Consider the following 13,527-nt stretch of genomic DNA (forward strand, 5'->3'; position numbering starts at 1 on the left):
ATTTCTTCGATTTTTTTTAGATATTATAAGTGCCAGGTTTGGCACAGTCTTTCGAAGCAGTATACTTTTTGGGAGGTAAATTTCGCGCCCTTTTCGCAAGCTTGAGCGCCAGTCAAAGATTTTCTGCGGTGGACAACAAGCGGTTGAGAACTCGTCGCGAATTCCAACTTTTATCGGACACGCAATCTGCTTCGATCCCCGCTCTGCTCGTTGCCGACTGTCTTCACTAAGTCGTCGGGTACCCCCGCTACATCGCAGTCATAGTTTCGACACCAGACAGGAATTTCCGGCCAATCGAGTCTACGTGCACTGCGTCCCGATACATTGAAACCTTGCGACTCCATCCGGGCGTGGAGTGCCACCGTCTCAGCATGCTCTTGGTGAGCGGTGTATTTCTCGAGGCGGGGATGAATACTCGAGCAGAGGCGTCCATCTCAGAGTTATTTTGGAAGTGAAGGTCGATTAAATCAATCCCATACATAGTTTAGAAAACCCGTATACAGTTGGGTAGTGGTGGATGCGGATCGGATGCAAAACGATTCAAACGCTGTTCGAATGGTTGCATAATTGCTCGAACGGATGCAAGACTACCGTCTTACCCCGCATATAAGGCATATGTGCTGTAAATGAATACAACACTGCTTGTGTGTTATATTCGTTTAGAAAGCCTATGTGTTGTACAACGAACAAATTATTTTACTTTGAAGAAGCAAGTTTGTGGGTCCTCGAATCTGGCTTAGCCATGAGTGTTGAGCGACGTAGCTGTAGTATCCACGAGAAACTCGCTGTTCTAGCAGACTATCGGAAAGGCGTGAAAGGTCACGGCTTTGCTGCTCTTAGCAAGAAGCACAGCGTGGCAGTTGAGACCATTCGCGGGTGGCATCAGGAGGGTCAAGCCTAAACGACCATGTAAATTATAAAATAAGAGAATTAAAGCTAGGTAACAGCAGCACCGACAAGTTCGTTCAGAAGGGTCGTTGGTTGGGAGCTCTCAAGAATATTCATTGGTTGGTACAGCCTTGTGTTCTAAGTAGGTTTCAGCCACATGTGTTCTAATTAGGTAGGTGGTCAAATTGAGGTTTAAGCTAGATGTCGAGCGAATCCCGTATTCTATTTAAAACTATATGGGGGGTAAGACGGCAGTCGAACAGATGCAAAACCTAGTTCTTCTTGAACATAATTGCTAGCCAATTATTTCTGTAAGGTTTAATATAACAAAAAAGCAATACCAGTGCAAGTCCCGTCTTCGGCTCAATGCTGCATCTTTTCTATGGGGTCCCTCCAAGTAAGCCTGGATTCCTTCTATGTTGCACGTCACCTAAGCCTTATAGGAAACATAGGCGTTATGGCTCGCCAGAAATTATGTTTGACCCAAAGGAAAGCGTTATTTTAATATCAAATGTCTTTTTGGGAAATGATATTTCTGAATATTTAAAGACTGGCCTCTCCTATTTTATAGAATCCTGATTTGCATTCCGGAAGACGTTGTACCAGATTAAAGAGGGTTTAACTTACTCGCTAACTGAATTGGATTTTCATCTGGATTGAATTGTTCACATAACGCCTAGATATTATAAAAAGTTGCTAATCTGCGTACAGTGATGAACTCGAAGCGACCAAACTTCGTTCTAGTTACCTGTGCTTGAAATTAAAGAAATAATTGTGCTTGACCTCGGGTTTGCTTGCGGTAACCCGGGCTCACGCCTAGCATTTCACTTTGCTAAGCGTTTTAGGCTTGGTGGTTGCTAGAGAGCATTTTCAATACTGTATATTGGCACCAGTGTCAGCTTGACCCGGTCCGAGATTTTACGAGTGATAGAGAAAAAGTGTGTGCGCACGAGGGAAAGAGGGGGAGCATGTTTACAACATTATTTGTCGTATTACGGGTCAGATAATCTGACTTATTTAAGTTATCAGAAAGAGCTAAGGAGATTCTACAAAGGCGCCCCCTTTCAGATCCCAAGTCAAACGAGTCTGGATTCTGAAAAAAGGGCAGTCTAGGATTGAAATGCCTTCAAACGTCCGCGAGATATATGATGACACTACTCCCCTCCCAGGATTGTTGACCACCTTCCGATACCCTATATCGCTTTAAATAGTGTACATCATTTCCATGGTGTCCTGCGAGCCCCCAGCAAAACAAATATTGAATAGCTAGTACAAGTGTACGTGGCATTTGGATAGCACCGGTGTTCAGGATTACTACCACCGCGACGAGTTCTTATGCGGCGACTCAGCCATCTGTTCCTAACTACCCGTCGACTTGCAACCACCCAGCGAGCGGGCTAGTCGAGCGGTTGTCAAGCTGTTCGTTGCGCAAGAGGATATCACGCCAACTTCAGTCCTTCGCTGCATCAATCGGAGCAAAATGCAAGTGAGTTCATTCTTCAATTTCCGACGTCCTGATCCAGTGTCTGTGGGTCAACACGCTTCCAATCAAGCAATTCCAAGTCGAGCAAGATGATGTTCAGCAAGACGGTCTGTGCGCTGTGTGCGGCGGCTGTGGCGCTCTCGGCTAGTGCAGTGGACGCGTCTACCGAGGTGGCGCAGACGTACGGGCGTCTGCACCAGAACCACGACGGGTATGGCAAGACCGACGGCTACGACAAGCGCGACGCATACGGCAATCGGAACGTCTACGGCAAGAACAACGGGTACGGCAAGCGAGACGGGTATGGCCAACAAGACAGTGATGACTCGCTCGATAGCTACGACACGCGTGGGGCGTATGGCAAGCAGAATGGCTATCGCAACAACAACGACTATGGCAAGCGTTACGGGTACGGCGGCGCGGCGGTGGGTATCAACGCCGCCGCGGGGCTCCAAGCTGGCGCAGGTGTGGGTGCCAGAGGCTACGGCAGAGCTGGCGTCGGACTCAATGCGGGTGCTGGCTTAAACACTGGTGCTGGTCTCAACGCTGGAGCGGGACTGAATGCCGGTGCCGGTCTCAAAGCTGTAGCGGGACTGAATGCCGGTGCCGGACTCAGCGCCGGCGCCGGTCTCAAGGCTGGAGCGGGACTCAACGCTGGGGCGGGACTCAAGGCTGGAGCGGGACTCAAAGTCGGTGCCGGTGCCAACGCTGAAGTGGGACTCAACGCAGGCGCCGGTCTCAAGGCTGGAGCGGGACTGAATGCCGGTGCCGGACTCAACGCCGGTGCGGGACTCAAGGCTGGAGCGGGACTCAACGCTGGGGCGGGACTCAAGGCTGGAGCGGGACTCAAAGTCGGTGCCGGTGCCAACGCTGGAGTGGGACTCAACGCAGGCGCCGGTCTCAAGGCTGGAGCGGGACTCAACGCCGGTGCAGCTCTCAAGGCTGGAGCGGGACTGAATGCCGGTGCCGGACTCAACGCCGGTGCGGGACTCAAGGCTGGAGCGGGGCTCAACGCTGGGGCGGGACTCAACGCAGGTGCAGGAGTCAGGACTGGTGCGGGAATCAACGCCGGTGCCGGTCTCAACGCTGGAGCGGGACTCAACGTCGGTGCCGGTCTCAAGGCTGGAGCGGGCCTCAACGCTGGTGCAGATCTTAGCGCTGGTGCGGGACTGAGCGCAGGTGTGGGTGGAAACTCTGCCGGCAAGGCTTACGGAGGATACTCCAAGCCTGGCGCCAACCGCCACTTGCGCGCGTAAATACCCGGATCCTTGGGTTACCGAAGCTGATGAATCTGCACTTGTGGATCGCCATTCGTTGCAACCAACCACACTCGGACGATGCGCCGAGATCTAACTTGCACGAGATACGTGCTCTACGTTTCGTTGTAGTAGCCGTCATGTATATAGGATTAATCTTCGCTGTGTAGGAGGCACTACATTCAAACACGACCCCATTTTGATGTACCCCTCCCTCTTTGTCGAAACGTGTAGCCAATCTCTGACGTTGAAGTGAGCTTTTGTCCTCCATGTTAATCTCTGACGTTGAAGTGAACTTTTGTCTTCCATGTTTTGTGTAGCCATTTTTGGTACTCTCAAAAGTTATCTACAGCACAACTTTTAAGTATGGTTGAGGTGGCGCAGCGCTTAGCTGCTTGTACGGATGCTCTCGCTGTCGCAACGGAGCTACGAACCATTCTGTCGGATCAAGCCACTACTCATGACCGTAGAGCGGCATTGAACGAGGTGGTGGCATTTCTAGCGGCATCAGAGGAGCACTGGACCGTCGCGACGAAGTCGCTATTTGCGGACTTAAGCGGGGACTTATCGGCGCGAGAAGTGCAATTGGAGCTGCTGGACGCGCTGCTTGTCTGGGCGACACAGGAATCGACGGGGGGGAACCACAAAGTCTTAACGATATTGTTCCAGTGTTTCCAACTTGCAGTGACGGGTCTGGGCGACGCTGGAGGTGGGAAAAGATGGCTCAAGTGGGGGGACGAGGTGCTAACTGCGGTGCACCAGAACGCAGCGCTAATAGAGCAGCAGAAGTCTGTGGAGGGCAAAAATGAAGCAGACAGAGGCTGGAGAAGCTACTTGATGAACGTTGCAGCTTTGCTCCTGCAACTACGCAATAAATTGGAAGCAGACGACGATGCCACGCCCGACTTGAAGACTGTGACGTTCGTGTGGAAGGTATGGATAGTATCCGTCAGGGTAGTACAGAAGAGGTCGATTGGTAGTGTAAAGCTGATGCGTTTTTGTTGTGCTGTGAAGAATTTAGCCAAGTTGGCGACAATTTTTGGTCCAATTCTGGCGAGTTCTAGTCCTGGTCCAGAATTCGGTGAGACGGCTGAAGGCAGCGACGATGGAAAATACACAATGAAGTTTGATGTAGATGAGCTCATGGCTGCGGCTGCGCTGTCTGTCGAGCGGAGTGCTGGGCGGCTACTGCGCGTCTTGGATACTACCGAGATTCCGGATCTTGGTGTGCTCAAGTTTCTGAAGCTGCACTGGCGGGCATTTCAGCGCTTAATAACGGCGTTCGCTGACAGTTTAGAGTGCGAGCTGGAGAGTAGCGTCTTAGTCATGGTAAATGTGACGGCGAGTCTGCTTTACGCTCTGCGACACAGTTTACTCCCGAAGACGTCGAAACCAGAGCAAGAGCTGCGAGACATGCTTGAGCAAGGACTGGAATTGACCGAGAAACTGGCGGGTGGTGGCGTAAATGACCTAGCAAAGCAGAGTATCTGTACGTTATTATGGCACCCTGCCAGTGAAATGGTACGCGCAGTGAAGCAGCGTCAACCGGCTGAGATCACAAACATCGACGTTGAGAACTCGATCCAATGGGGACATTTACTCGTACTTACAGCGTTTGCAGGCTTCGGTGGGGGTTCGTCATCGAGTGCGGAGGTACCGTACGATGACTCCGTCAGAGCAGTGGAAGTCTCGCAGTTGTTTGCTCGTTATCGGGAATGTGCACTGAGTGACGCGGTCTCTCGCTCTCTAGAAGCGACGAAACTGTTCACGGATTTGATGCTAGAATTCTTTCTTGGCTTTGATAGCGTTGTGGAACTGCAGCTAGTACTGCTAAAGCAAACGCTGTATCCGGACTGGACGCAGCGTACACTGTGTTGGGAGATCTGGAGGGAATTGCTGTGCTTCAGTTGGGACGAAACACTCGCAGGGCAGACGCTTCAACTGCTTCTCGATATCACGCAGTGGGACGACGACTCGGGTGCATCCTTCGTGCTTGCAAGTGGCGTGGGGGACGAAATCCTGCAGTTGATCGCGTTCGTCTACGCTGATCTTCCTGTATCGCTCAAGGACGTGTGCATGGACCAAGTGACAGCAATTATCGACGTGGTCAGTAGCGAAGGTCCAGGCCACCAGTTCAATCTGCGCGTGGCGTCGCAGCTGCATTTGCTCGAGAAGTTAGTAGCCGTCCAGTTCCTGAAATTGTACGACGGGCCGATGAAAGATGAGTGGATCGCAAAGTATCTTCCCATGTGCTTCGAATGCTGTGGCACCGTTCTTGAGCTTTTATCAGCCGAAGGAAAAACTCCATTAGCCAAGCATGAAGACATTCTCGGAATGATGCGTGTGCTGGACATGTGTCTGATGGTGTTGAGAGGAGTGTTCGATGACAACGAGCCCAAGCAAGATGATATCGCGGAGTTGTCGGTCATTTTAGTTCGCATGTCTACCGAGGCCTTAACACAGCTAGCGAAGCACATGAAACACACAGGAAGCTCTCAATCTGACGTACTACCAGGTAGTAAACGCACAAGTCGAAGCGAAAGACTGGAGAAAACGGGGTCTCGCTGTTTTGGACGGGCGATTGAGACGTCGTTGTATCTACTTTCGAAGCTTGGACCGGTGCTCAAGGCGAACAGAAGCAACCAGTGTGTGCAAGTGATGAAGGATCTACGTACGATTACTGACAACACGCAGGCTGGTGACACGTTGATCGTCACGGCACAGTTTATCGGGGCTTCCTTGTTCGACGTGCAGGTTGCTAGCGGTGACATTCCTATCGTGACGCAGTTGCTGTTCAGTCTATTCCAGAAACTCTTCGCTGCTGCTCCTCGCACTGGTGGCCGTCAGTTAGCGCCGTTGACGTTGCTACTTTCAGTGGGTCTAGATGCCCTGTACGAGCTGCTTGCGCACTCAAACATTGTGGAGCAGTCAGGTGCAGCATTAAGTACGCTTTTGGCTGGAAATCTTAAGCAGTCGTTCGTACAAAGCGTGTCGATGCGGAAACTTAGTCCTGACGATGTTGCCAAGGCGTTGGAGACGGCTCAATCCAGTACACTTCAGTCTCTCAAGAGGAATCAGAGCTCCGGTTACCGTGTCTTTAGGGGTCGATTCCCTGATGAGTCTTCTGAATTGTATGCTGATCCTGAGCAGAGCAGCCACGACTTTTCCAACAAACGATCAGCAGAAGACTCGTCTGAATCACTGCCGCAGAAGCGTCACAAGCTCGACCATTTTGTGTCTTTGTGTCGAGAAATCGAGTCCTCGTTAGCGTCCATTGAGAGCGACGAGGCTGCTGCGAACATATTATCGGGCAAGGAGCTAGAAGACGCCACCGCTGTGCTGCACAAACTGCTCACGAAAACGATAATGTTGTGCTGATCACTACTTTAGTACACGAAAGAGCACAACACGATGGCAGGTACGAGCTGGTCTATTTCTGCAGTAGAGTTGATGTATTTAACACCATCCTGACCATGTGCTGCTCCATCACTAGGTCTATCAAACAATTCCTCAACGATACGTTCGACCGAATCTCTGGAAGAAGCTAGGGTCGATCTTGCCGCGTGCCCGGTCATCGTTCGATTTCTCGCGTTCCGTTGCCAGTTTAGCCTGTCGCTGCTGAGTGGCTCGGACGTCCATTTCCATCTGCGCGCGTCGTTGTTGAGTCAGAAACTCTTCGTGCGCGAGTGTGCGTTGTATCTCACGTTGGGCTCTGGACTCCCCCTCGGCCTGCTCTCGTTCTTGCTGTCTGCGACGGGCGTTTTCCGCCATAATGTCGTCGTTTTGTCGAAGGAAATACTTAGTCTGCTCTCCAGAGAACCCTTTCCAGTGGTCTACTCGGACTCGGTGATCCAAAGACACTCCAGGAAGCGTGGCTTGCAGTGGGTTCTCACTCACGAGATGGCTCTCCAGTGTGAGCTGAATCTCGCGAGCGTTCTCTTCCTGCTCTAGTCGACGACGATCACTCTCGTCCTGACGCTGCAGAGCTAACAGACGCTGGTTGAATCGACTGATCTCTGCCGCCGCCGCTGCTCGGTCACGCTCGTTGCCTCGGTGCAGTTCCTCCATCAGTCGCTCGATCTCGAAGAGCTGTGCCATGTACGCGGCCATATCTGCGTTCTCGTGCGCATTGCGTTGAGCGTCTTCGGCCATTTTCTGAATCGACCACTGCTTCATCTGCATCGCCTGTAAGCGGATACGCTCAAGTCGAGCGAGGTCTTCGCCGTCGAACTTCTGCGCAGCTCCTTGAGCACAAGTGTCGGGGTCAATGCTCACGGCTCGGGTCGCGGCGAACTCTGCACGGGCCTGCTGTATTTTGGCAGTTTGTAGATCCCAGTCGTTGCGCAGTGTCAGGACCTCTCGACGCTTGGACAGTGCGTCTTCCGACTCGACCTGGAGCAAATAGCGTCGGATGGCTGCGTCTTCCTCTTCACTGACGCGTTTGGCGTCGCGATCTGCTTCATTCTGACGTTCTCGTTCCTCGATTTGGTTCTTCACACCGACGATATTCGCCTGGAAAGAACAAACTTCACTTGAGTGTTTGAACGAGCACAACTAGAACCCTGCACACGTACCCCAATGCTACGAAGACGACCAGGCCCCAGTTTCTTGTAACGCTCGATTTCGCGCTGACGTCGAGCCTCGACTCGCAGCTCTTCCTTATCTTCAGGTGCCGATGGCGGCGGCATCGTCCCTACGACCATGGTCAAAGCTCTTCCTGCGGCTGGCGCTGGCCTTCAGTCTCCTGTTTGAGAGTGTTGCTGGGATGCTGCTAGTCTCATTTAGACGTGGTTTCACATTTCGTACGCATCAACAAACCAATTTTTTTTAGCTAACGCCATAATCTACTAAAGAAACTGATCGATCGTATGTAGGATTCAATAATTTTTGTTTATTTTTCTTTTATTTTGCTCGCGTCAATAAGCTTGGGAGTTTTCGTTGTTGGGCTTGTGATAAAATACCTTTGATAAAGCACAGAGAGAGGAACCACCGCTGCCTAACGCGTAAGCACTTCCCTTCCGTTAGTGCCATGCAGGGGGCAAATGAGGTGGTGGATGGAGTGGAAACTGCTTAGACAGCCTCTTCCCGTTTGTCACTGTCATCCTCGAGGTTCTTGAGGTACTCGTCAAGCGTCATTTCACCGCGAATCAGCACAGGCCGCTTGTGACCCAAGATGGCCTCTTCATCCACGTACACGGCACGCACGTCGTTCATGTCGGGCAAATCAAACATCGTCTCCATGAGCGCACGTTCAAAAATGGAGCGGAGTCCTCGCGCACCAGTGTTCTTGCGTAGAGCCGACTCAGCCACGGCCTCAAGGGCTCCTTCCGTTGCGTGGAACTCCACGTCACTTAGCGCAAATAGCGCCTTGTACTGTCGCACCAGACTGTTCTTGGGTTCGTTGAGCACTTGAACCAGCTCATCCTTCGACAGCCCCGTGGTGCTCACAAGCATCGGGAAACGGCCGATAAACTCGGGAATCAACCCGTACGATACGAGATCTTCGGGCTCCGCTTGCGACAGCAGCTGGCCAATCTGATTGCTATCCTTCAGGCGCATGTTGGGCATCTGGGCTCCAAAACCGATAGAAGACCGGGACGTCCGCCGAGTGACCTGCTTCTCCAGTCCGGCGAACGCGCCACCACAAATAAACAGGATGTTTGTCGTGTCGATGGTAATGTGCTCGCCGCGGGGGTTCTTACGTCCGCCCTTCTCGGGCACATTGACCATGCTTCCTTCGAGGATCTTCAGCAGCGCTTGCTGAACGCCCTCGCCCGACACGTCGCGTGTGATACTCACGTTTTCACTCTTACGCGTGATCTTGTCGATTTCGTCAATGTACACAATGCCACGCTGGGTGGCCTCCAGGTTGTAGTTGGCTGCCTGGTACAATTTGAACAGCACCGACTCGACATCTTCGCCCACGTAGCCAGCTTGAGTCAGACACGTCGCGTCGGCGATCACAATCGGAACCTTCGCCAGTCGCGCCAGCGTCTTGGCCAGCAGCGTCTTACCCGACCCCGTAGGTCCCACCAGCATGACGTTAGTCTTGTCCAGCTCCACGCCTTCCAGATACTGCAGTTTGTCCCCCATCGAGTGATGTTGCAGCCTCGTCGCATGGGTGTGCGTCGTCTCCGTCGTCTTCGTAACTTCTGCAGTCTCTTCCGAGGCATGTTGCTTCGATGTCGGCGGCATTTCTGCATCATTCTTATCCGATCCAGAGTAAATTTCCTCCAATAGAAGACGGCGACCAATATTCGACAGCCGCGGGTCGTCCATGTCCACATGCTGGCGCGTTACGCCACCAGCGCGTGGGTGTTGAGAGCTGGCATTGTGCTTGGCACAAGCGGCCTCCGCTTCCTTTCTGGCCTGGAGCAACTCCAGTGCATGCAGCCGCTTGTAGTGGTTGTGCACGCCTACAGCGAGCGTTTTCTTGACCTTATCTTGACCAATAACGTACTCATTCAGTCCTTCGTAGATCTCCCTAGGCGTCAGTACACGGTCCTTGCTGACTGTCGCATCCGCTGCAGAGGGAAAAAGCGCCTCATTGGCCCAATTTCTCGTACTCTCCGTCTGCATTCATACGGACCGCCACGTGAGGGAGACGGGAAAGTTGCCGCTGTATGTGGGTCCACCCAGACTGGAGCCGCGCGTGGTCTGCATGCCTGGAGCTAGCGATGAACTCAAGGAGCTCAGTGCTGCAGCCGCTGCAGCGTTGCGGAAGGTGGGGCTGGGTTGAGCAGGAGGCTGCGCCTTGAGGGCAAAGTGCAGGTTGCAGTTGACGCACTTGACCACGTCACCCTTTTTGAACTCCACGGAGGGAGTTGAAGTGGTTGAAGTGGTAGAAGATGACGTCGCAGGATTTGATGACGTCGCACTGCCTAGAGGCTCTGCGAGTACGAGCGCGGTCCCGCATTGTGGACAGCAGAGCTGGTCGCCTGCCGCTTTCTTCTTGTGGCTGTCGCTTGGGGGGCCTGTGACGACCCCGCGAGTAGCGTAGACAGCAGTAGGAAGACGTTGGAGGCGATAGGGGGTTGTGGACAGCTGTGAGAAGGCGCGGCACGATGCTGGGGCCGAATACAAGCGAGTGGTCTGTAGCATGTGTGAGACGCAGGCGAGAGTTGAGTTGTCGGGGCGGAGGCGACGGAGCATCGTGGGCGCGGTGTATGGAAGTGGCGTGGAGGGAAGAGCGGCGCTGGGACTTCGCGATGCTGGGAGCGAAGAGGCCTCTTTCCAAATGCGGAGCTTGAAGAGGGGAAAACGGAAGCTCAGCGACTAGAATGTGATCAGCCTTAGAAAAAGCAAGTGTGAGCAAAATCTGACACTTGGAGAGCAGCGGTTTATAATTTAAGCAGTCGCTATATTATAATTAAAGTCTCAGCTTACAAAAAAACGCGGGCTCTCCTTGCTACGTGATTTCTTTTCGAGGTGTTTAATATAGGGATGGGTGGTATATCCTGAGCTGTAAGGTTGCGCAGTAGGTACTGTAGCTCCTGAGAGTTGCTGAGCATTTAAGAAGTATTATATTGCATGACAATCATTCATCAGTATCTGCTCTTTAAGCGTACTCCCGGTGTCGACGGCTATTGGCCAAAACTCTAAAGCCATCACAAGAAACGCAGTCGTGTTACCAAAAGATATTGTAGCTGCGTGTCGTGACCGAATCCAACGAGTGCATTCCAGACTTTTTTCTTTAGTTGCCGTGCATCGCTCGTGGATAAATATTTACTGAGTTTTGCTACATCCTACCGGTCGGTATCCTGTTCGATCAAAGCATAGACTGACTGCAGCAACTGTTACCGTTAAAAAAAAACCTTTTAAAGTCCATTTTGGGCTCATGAGCTGGCGTATGATGTAAATACTCAAGTTTGAAATCCTAGGTCGCAAAGACAGCGAAGGCAACCCAGCTGTGGTGATTCCTGCTAGACCTTCTAAACGAAGACCATCCACGCGTTTCTCGAATAAGGCACCTTGCCACTATTATTAATAATAGCTGACTACATAAGCACCAGATTGCGGTGTACTCCTTGCGAATCCAATTGCTTGCAAATTGCAAGCTAAACGACACACATTCCAGTCGTGCACCGCGCAGCTCTCTTTCAGTTTAATCCGTCCCTGTCCGTGTATTCCAAAACCAGCATCCTTATTTCCAATCAAGAAAGGGGGCAATGCTTTCGTGGATTCTATCATGACGACTCATCGACAAGCAATTAGATAAGCGCGTGGTCTGCGTTCTGTCAAACTGCTCGGATTCTCTCGATGTCTGAGCACAACCATTTTATCCTACCCAGCCATGAGGCTACCGATCATCGTAACGTTGCCAGGCTTCGCTTCTATTTGCCATTCTTGAATACGAAGGCCCGCGTATATACGCCCCTGATTTTTCGAAGCTTCTCCTTAAACACAACATATCATCATTGGTAGTGAAATGGACCAGCTTTCCGGGACTCCTACTTATTTTGCAGCGGATACAGTAGGACTGCAGCTCACGAGCAGCTTGTTAATTGGCTACATCTTACCTCTCTAGTGGAGTCTGGTGTCTGTCAGTCCGTCCGCGGCTATTGGCTACATCTTACCCCCCTACTGGAGTCTGGTGTCTGTCTGTCAGTCCGTCCGTAACGGGCTAGGGTTAATTAATGTAACGCAAATATGGGCGTTCTACTGGCTGCCGAGCGCAGCGAAGGCGGCCTCGATTCGCTAAAAAGCTGTCGAGCGCAGCGAATGCGGCCACCATTGGCTAAAATCGGTATTGTGTTTTGTACACACTATATGTGGACTACACATCGTACTTAAAAGCACCGCTTAAATTTTATTTTGCTCTCATTTTCAGCTGCGGTTCGCAAGGCCACGCAAAGGGCGCTGCCTGTGTACGCGTTAGTTAGCATAATTAAAAGGCGCCGATAAGCACACACGTACTATATTGTCGTAGGAGCTGTTGAAAAAAATTGTAGGCTCTGGGGACTTTTATTTCGGCCTCAATCGAAACTTTAGTACTTATTGAATTTAGAATGCTGTTTTAGGCTTCGTAGTACTGCTGTACTAATTTAATTTACAGTATTATTTTTTTAGTACTATTATCAAGGCATTTCATATTTTACTTGCAGTCATTTGTAGTAGTAGTACACATAAAAATTATATCAGCGTTTAATAATAAATAACAATTGTATTACTATTATTAATAATGTGAAAACTTTAAAATATGACTATTGTGGCTTACACCCCTGCACCTCCGTAATAAACTGTTGTCTTCCTTTGTATTTGCGCGCGTAGTGTGCGACCTTCAGATATTATGTGAACTTTCCAACAATATACGTTGTGTACATCAAACAAAATGGGAACAGCGTTTGTGATTAAGTTGGCGCGGATGCACATGTCTAAGCAAGGACACGAAACACGAAGGAATACCGACCTACACTATGTACACGATGGGATAGAAGAGCAACACGAAGCACGGAAGGCCATGGACGATGATAGAAGACTTAGCCGATGCAAACCACGAAGTTTTATAAGTAGCGTGAAAGATGAAAGAGCACGCAGCCATGAAAAGAACAGATGGATAGAACATGACAGGAACGTACGGGCCACGGAAGGGAACTAAATACATAGACACCCCAGCATGCTGAAAAGCACGGGCTACGGAAGAGCACGGACGTTCGAAGCCACGGTAGAACACGTATCGGTGAGAGTGCACAGAAACAATACTCCAACAACACCACGAGTAAACATGGAGCACAGTCACCCGACCAAATCTGAGCCCGCAGGAGTCCAGATACGGAAAATCAGAAATCATCAATTTTTGGAGCACGATGCCTAGGTAGAACATGAGCTCACCGATCCACGGAGCGCGACACTACGGTAGCCTAATGATAACACAGACCACGCGCCAGCCCCCGACACCAG

The 13,527-nt window shown here is 51.2% G+C and overlaps 4 protein-coding genes across 4 annotated transcripts; 2 read left to right on the forward strand and 2 right to left on the reverse strand.

The window, feature by feature from the left end:
* Nucleotides 1-2,460: 2,460 nt before the first annotated feature.
* PITG_23184 (uncharacterized protein) lies at nt 2,461-3,627 on the forward strand (the record flags this gene model as incomplete). The annotated part of the gene is made up of 1 exon (XM_002895868.1): nt 2,461-3,627. One exon carries the CDS (start codon nt 2,461-2,463, stop codon nt 3,625-3,627), a length of 1,167 nt encoding a protein of 388 aa, XP_002895914.1.
* Nucleotides 3,628-5,145: 1,518 nt separating this feature from the next.
* PITG_20294 (uncharacterized protein) lies at nt 5,146-7,005 on the forward strand (the record flags this gene model as incomplete). Its single annotated transcript, XM_002895869.1, has 2 exons — nt 5,146-5,229; nt 5,281-7,005. 2 exons carry the CDS (start codon nt 5,146-5,148, stop codon nt 7,003-7,005), a joined length of 1,809 nt encoding a protein of 602 aa, XP_002895915.1.
* A 132-nt stretch (nt 7,006-7,137) lies between these two features.
* PITG_20295 (uncharacterized protein) lies at nt 7,138-8,367 on the reverse strand (the record flags this gene model as incomplete). Its single annotated transcript, XM_002895870.1, has 2 exons — nt 7,138-8,139; nt 8,202-8,367. 2 exons carry the CDS (start codon nt 8,328-8,330, stop codon nt 7,138-7,140), a joined length of 1,131 nt encoding a protein of 376 aa, XP_002895916.1.
* Nucleotides 8,368-8,575: 208 nt separating this feature from the next.
* On the reverse strand, nt 8,576-11,305 carry PITG_20296 (ATP-dependent Clp protease ATP-binding subunit clpX, putative; the record flags this gene model as incomplete). The annotated part of the gene is made up of 3 exons (XM_002895871.1): nt 8,576-10,107; nt 10,213-10,902; nt 11,288-11,305. 3 exons carry the CDS (start codon nt 11,303-11,305, stop codon nt 8,698-8,700), a joined length of 2,118 nt encoding a protein of 705 aa, XP_002895917.1.
* Between the last annotated feature and the right edge of the window lie 2,222 nt (nt 11,306-13,527).

This window comes from Phytophthora infestans, genomic scaffold (assembly GCF_000142945.1).
Source record: "Phytophthora infestans T30-4 supercont1.125 genomic scaffold, whole genome shotgun sequence".
Classification (NCBI taxonomy): Eukaryota; Oomycota; class Peronosporomycetes; order Peronosporales; family Peronosporaceae; genus Phytophthora; species Phytophthora infestans.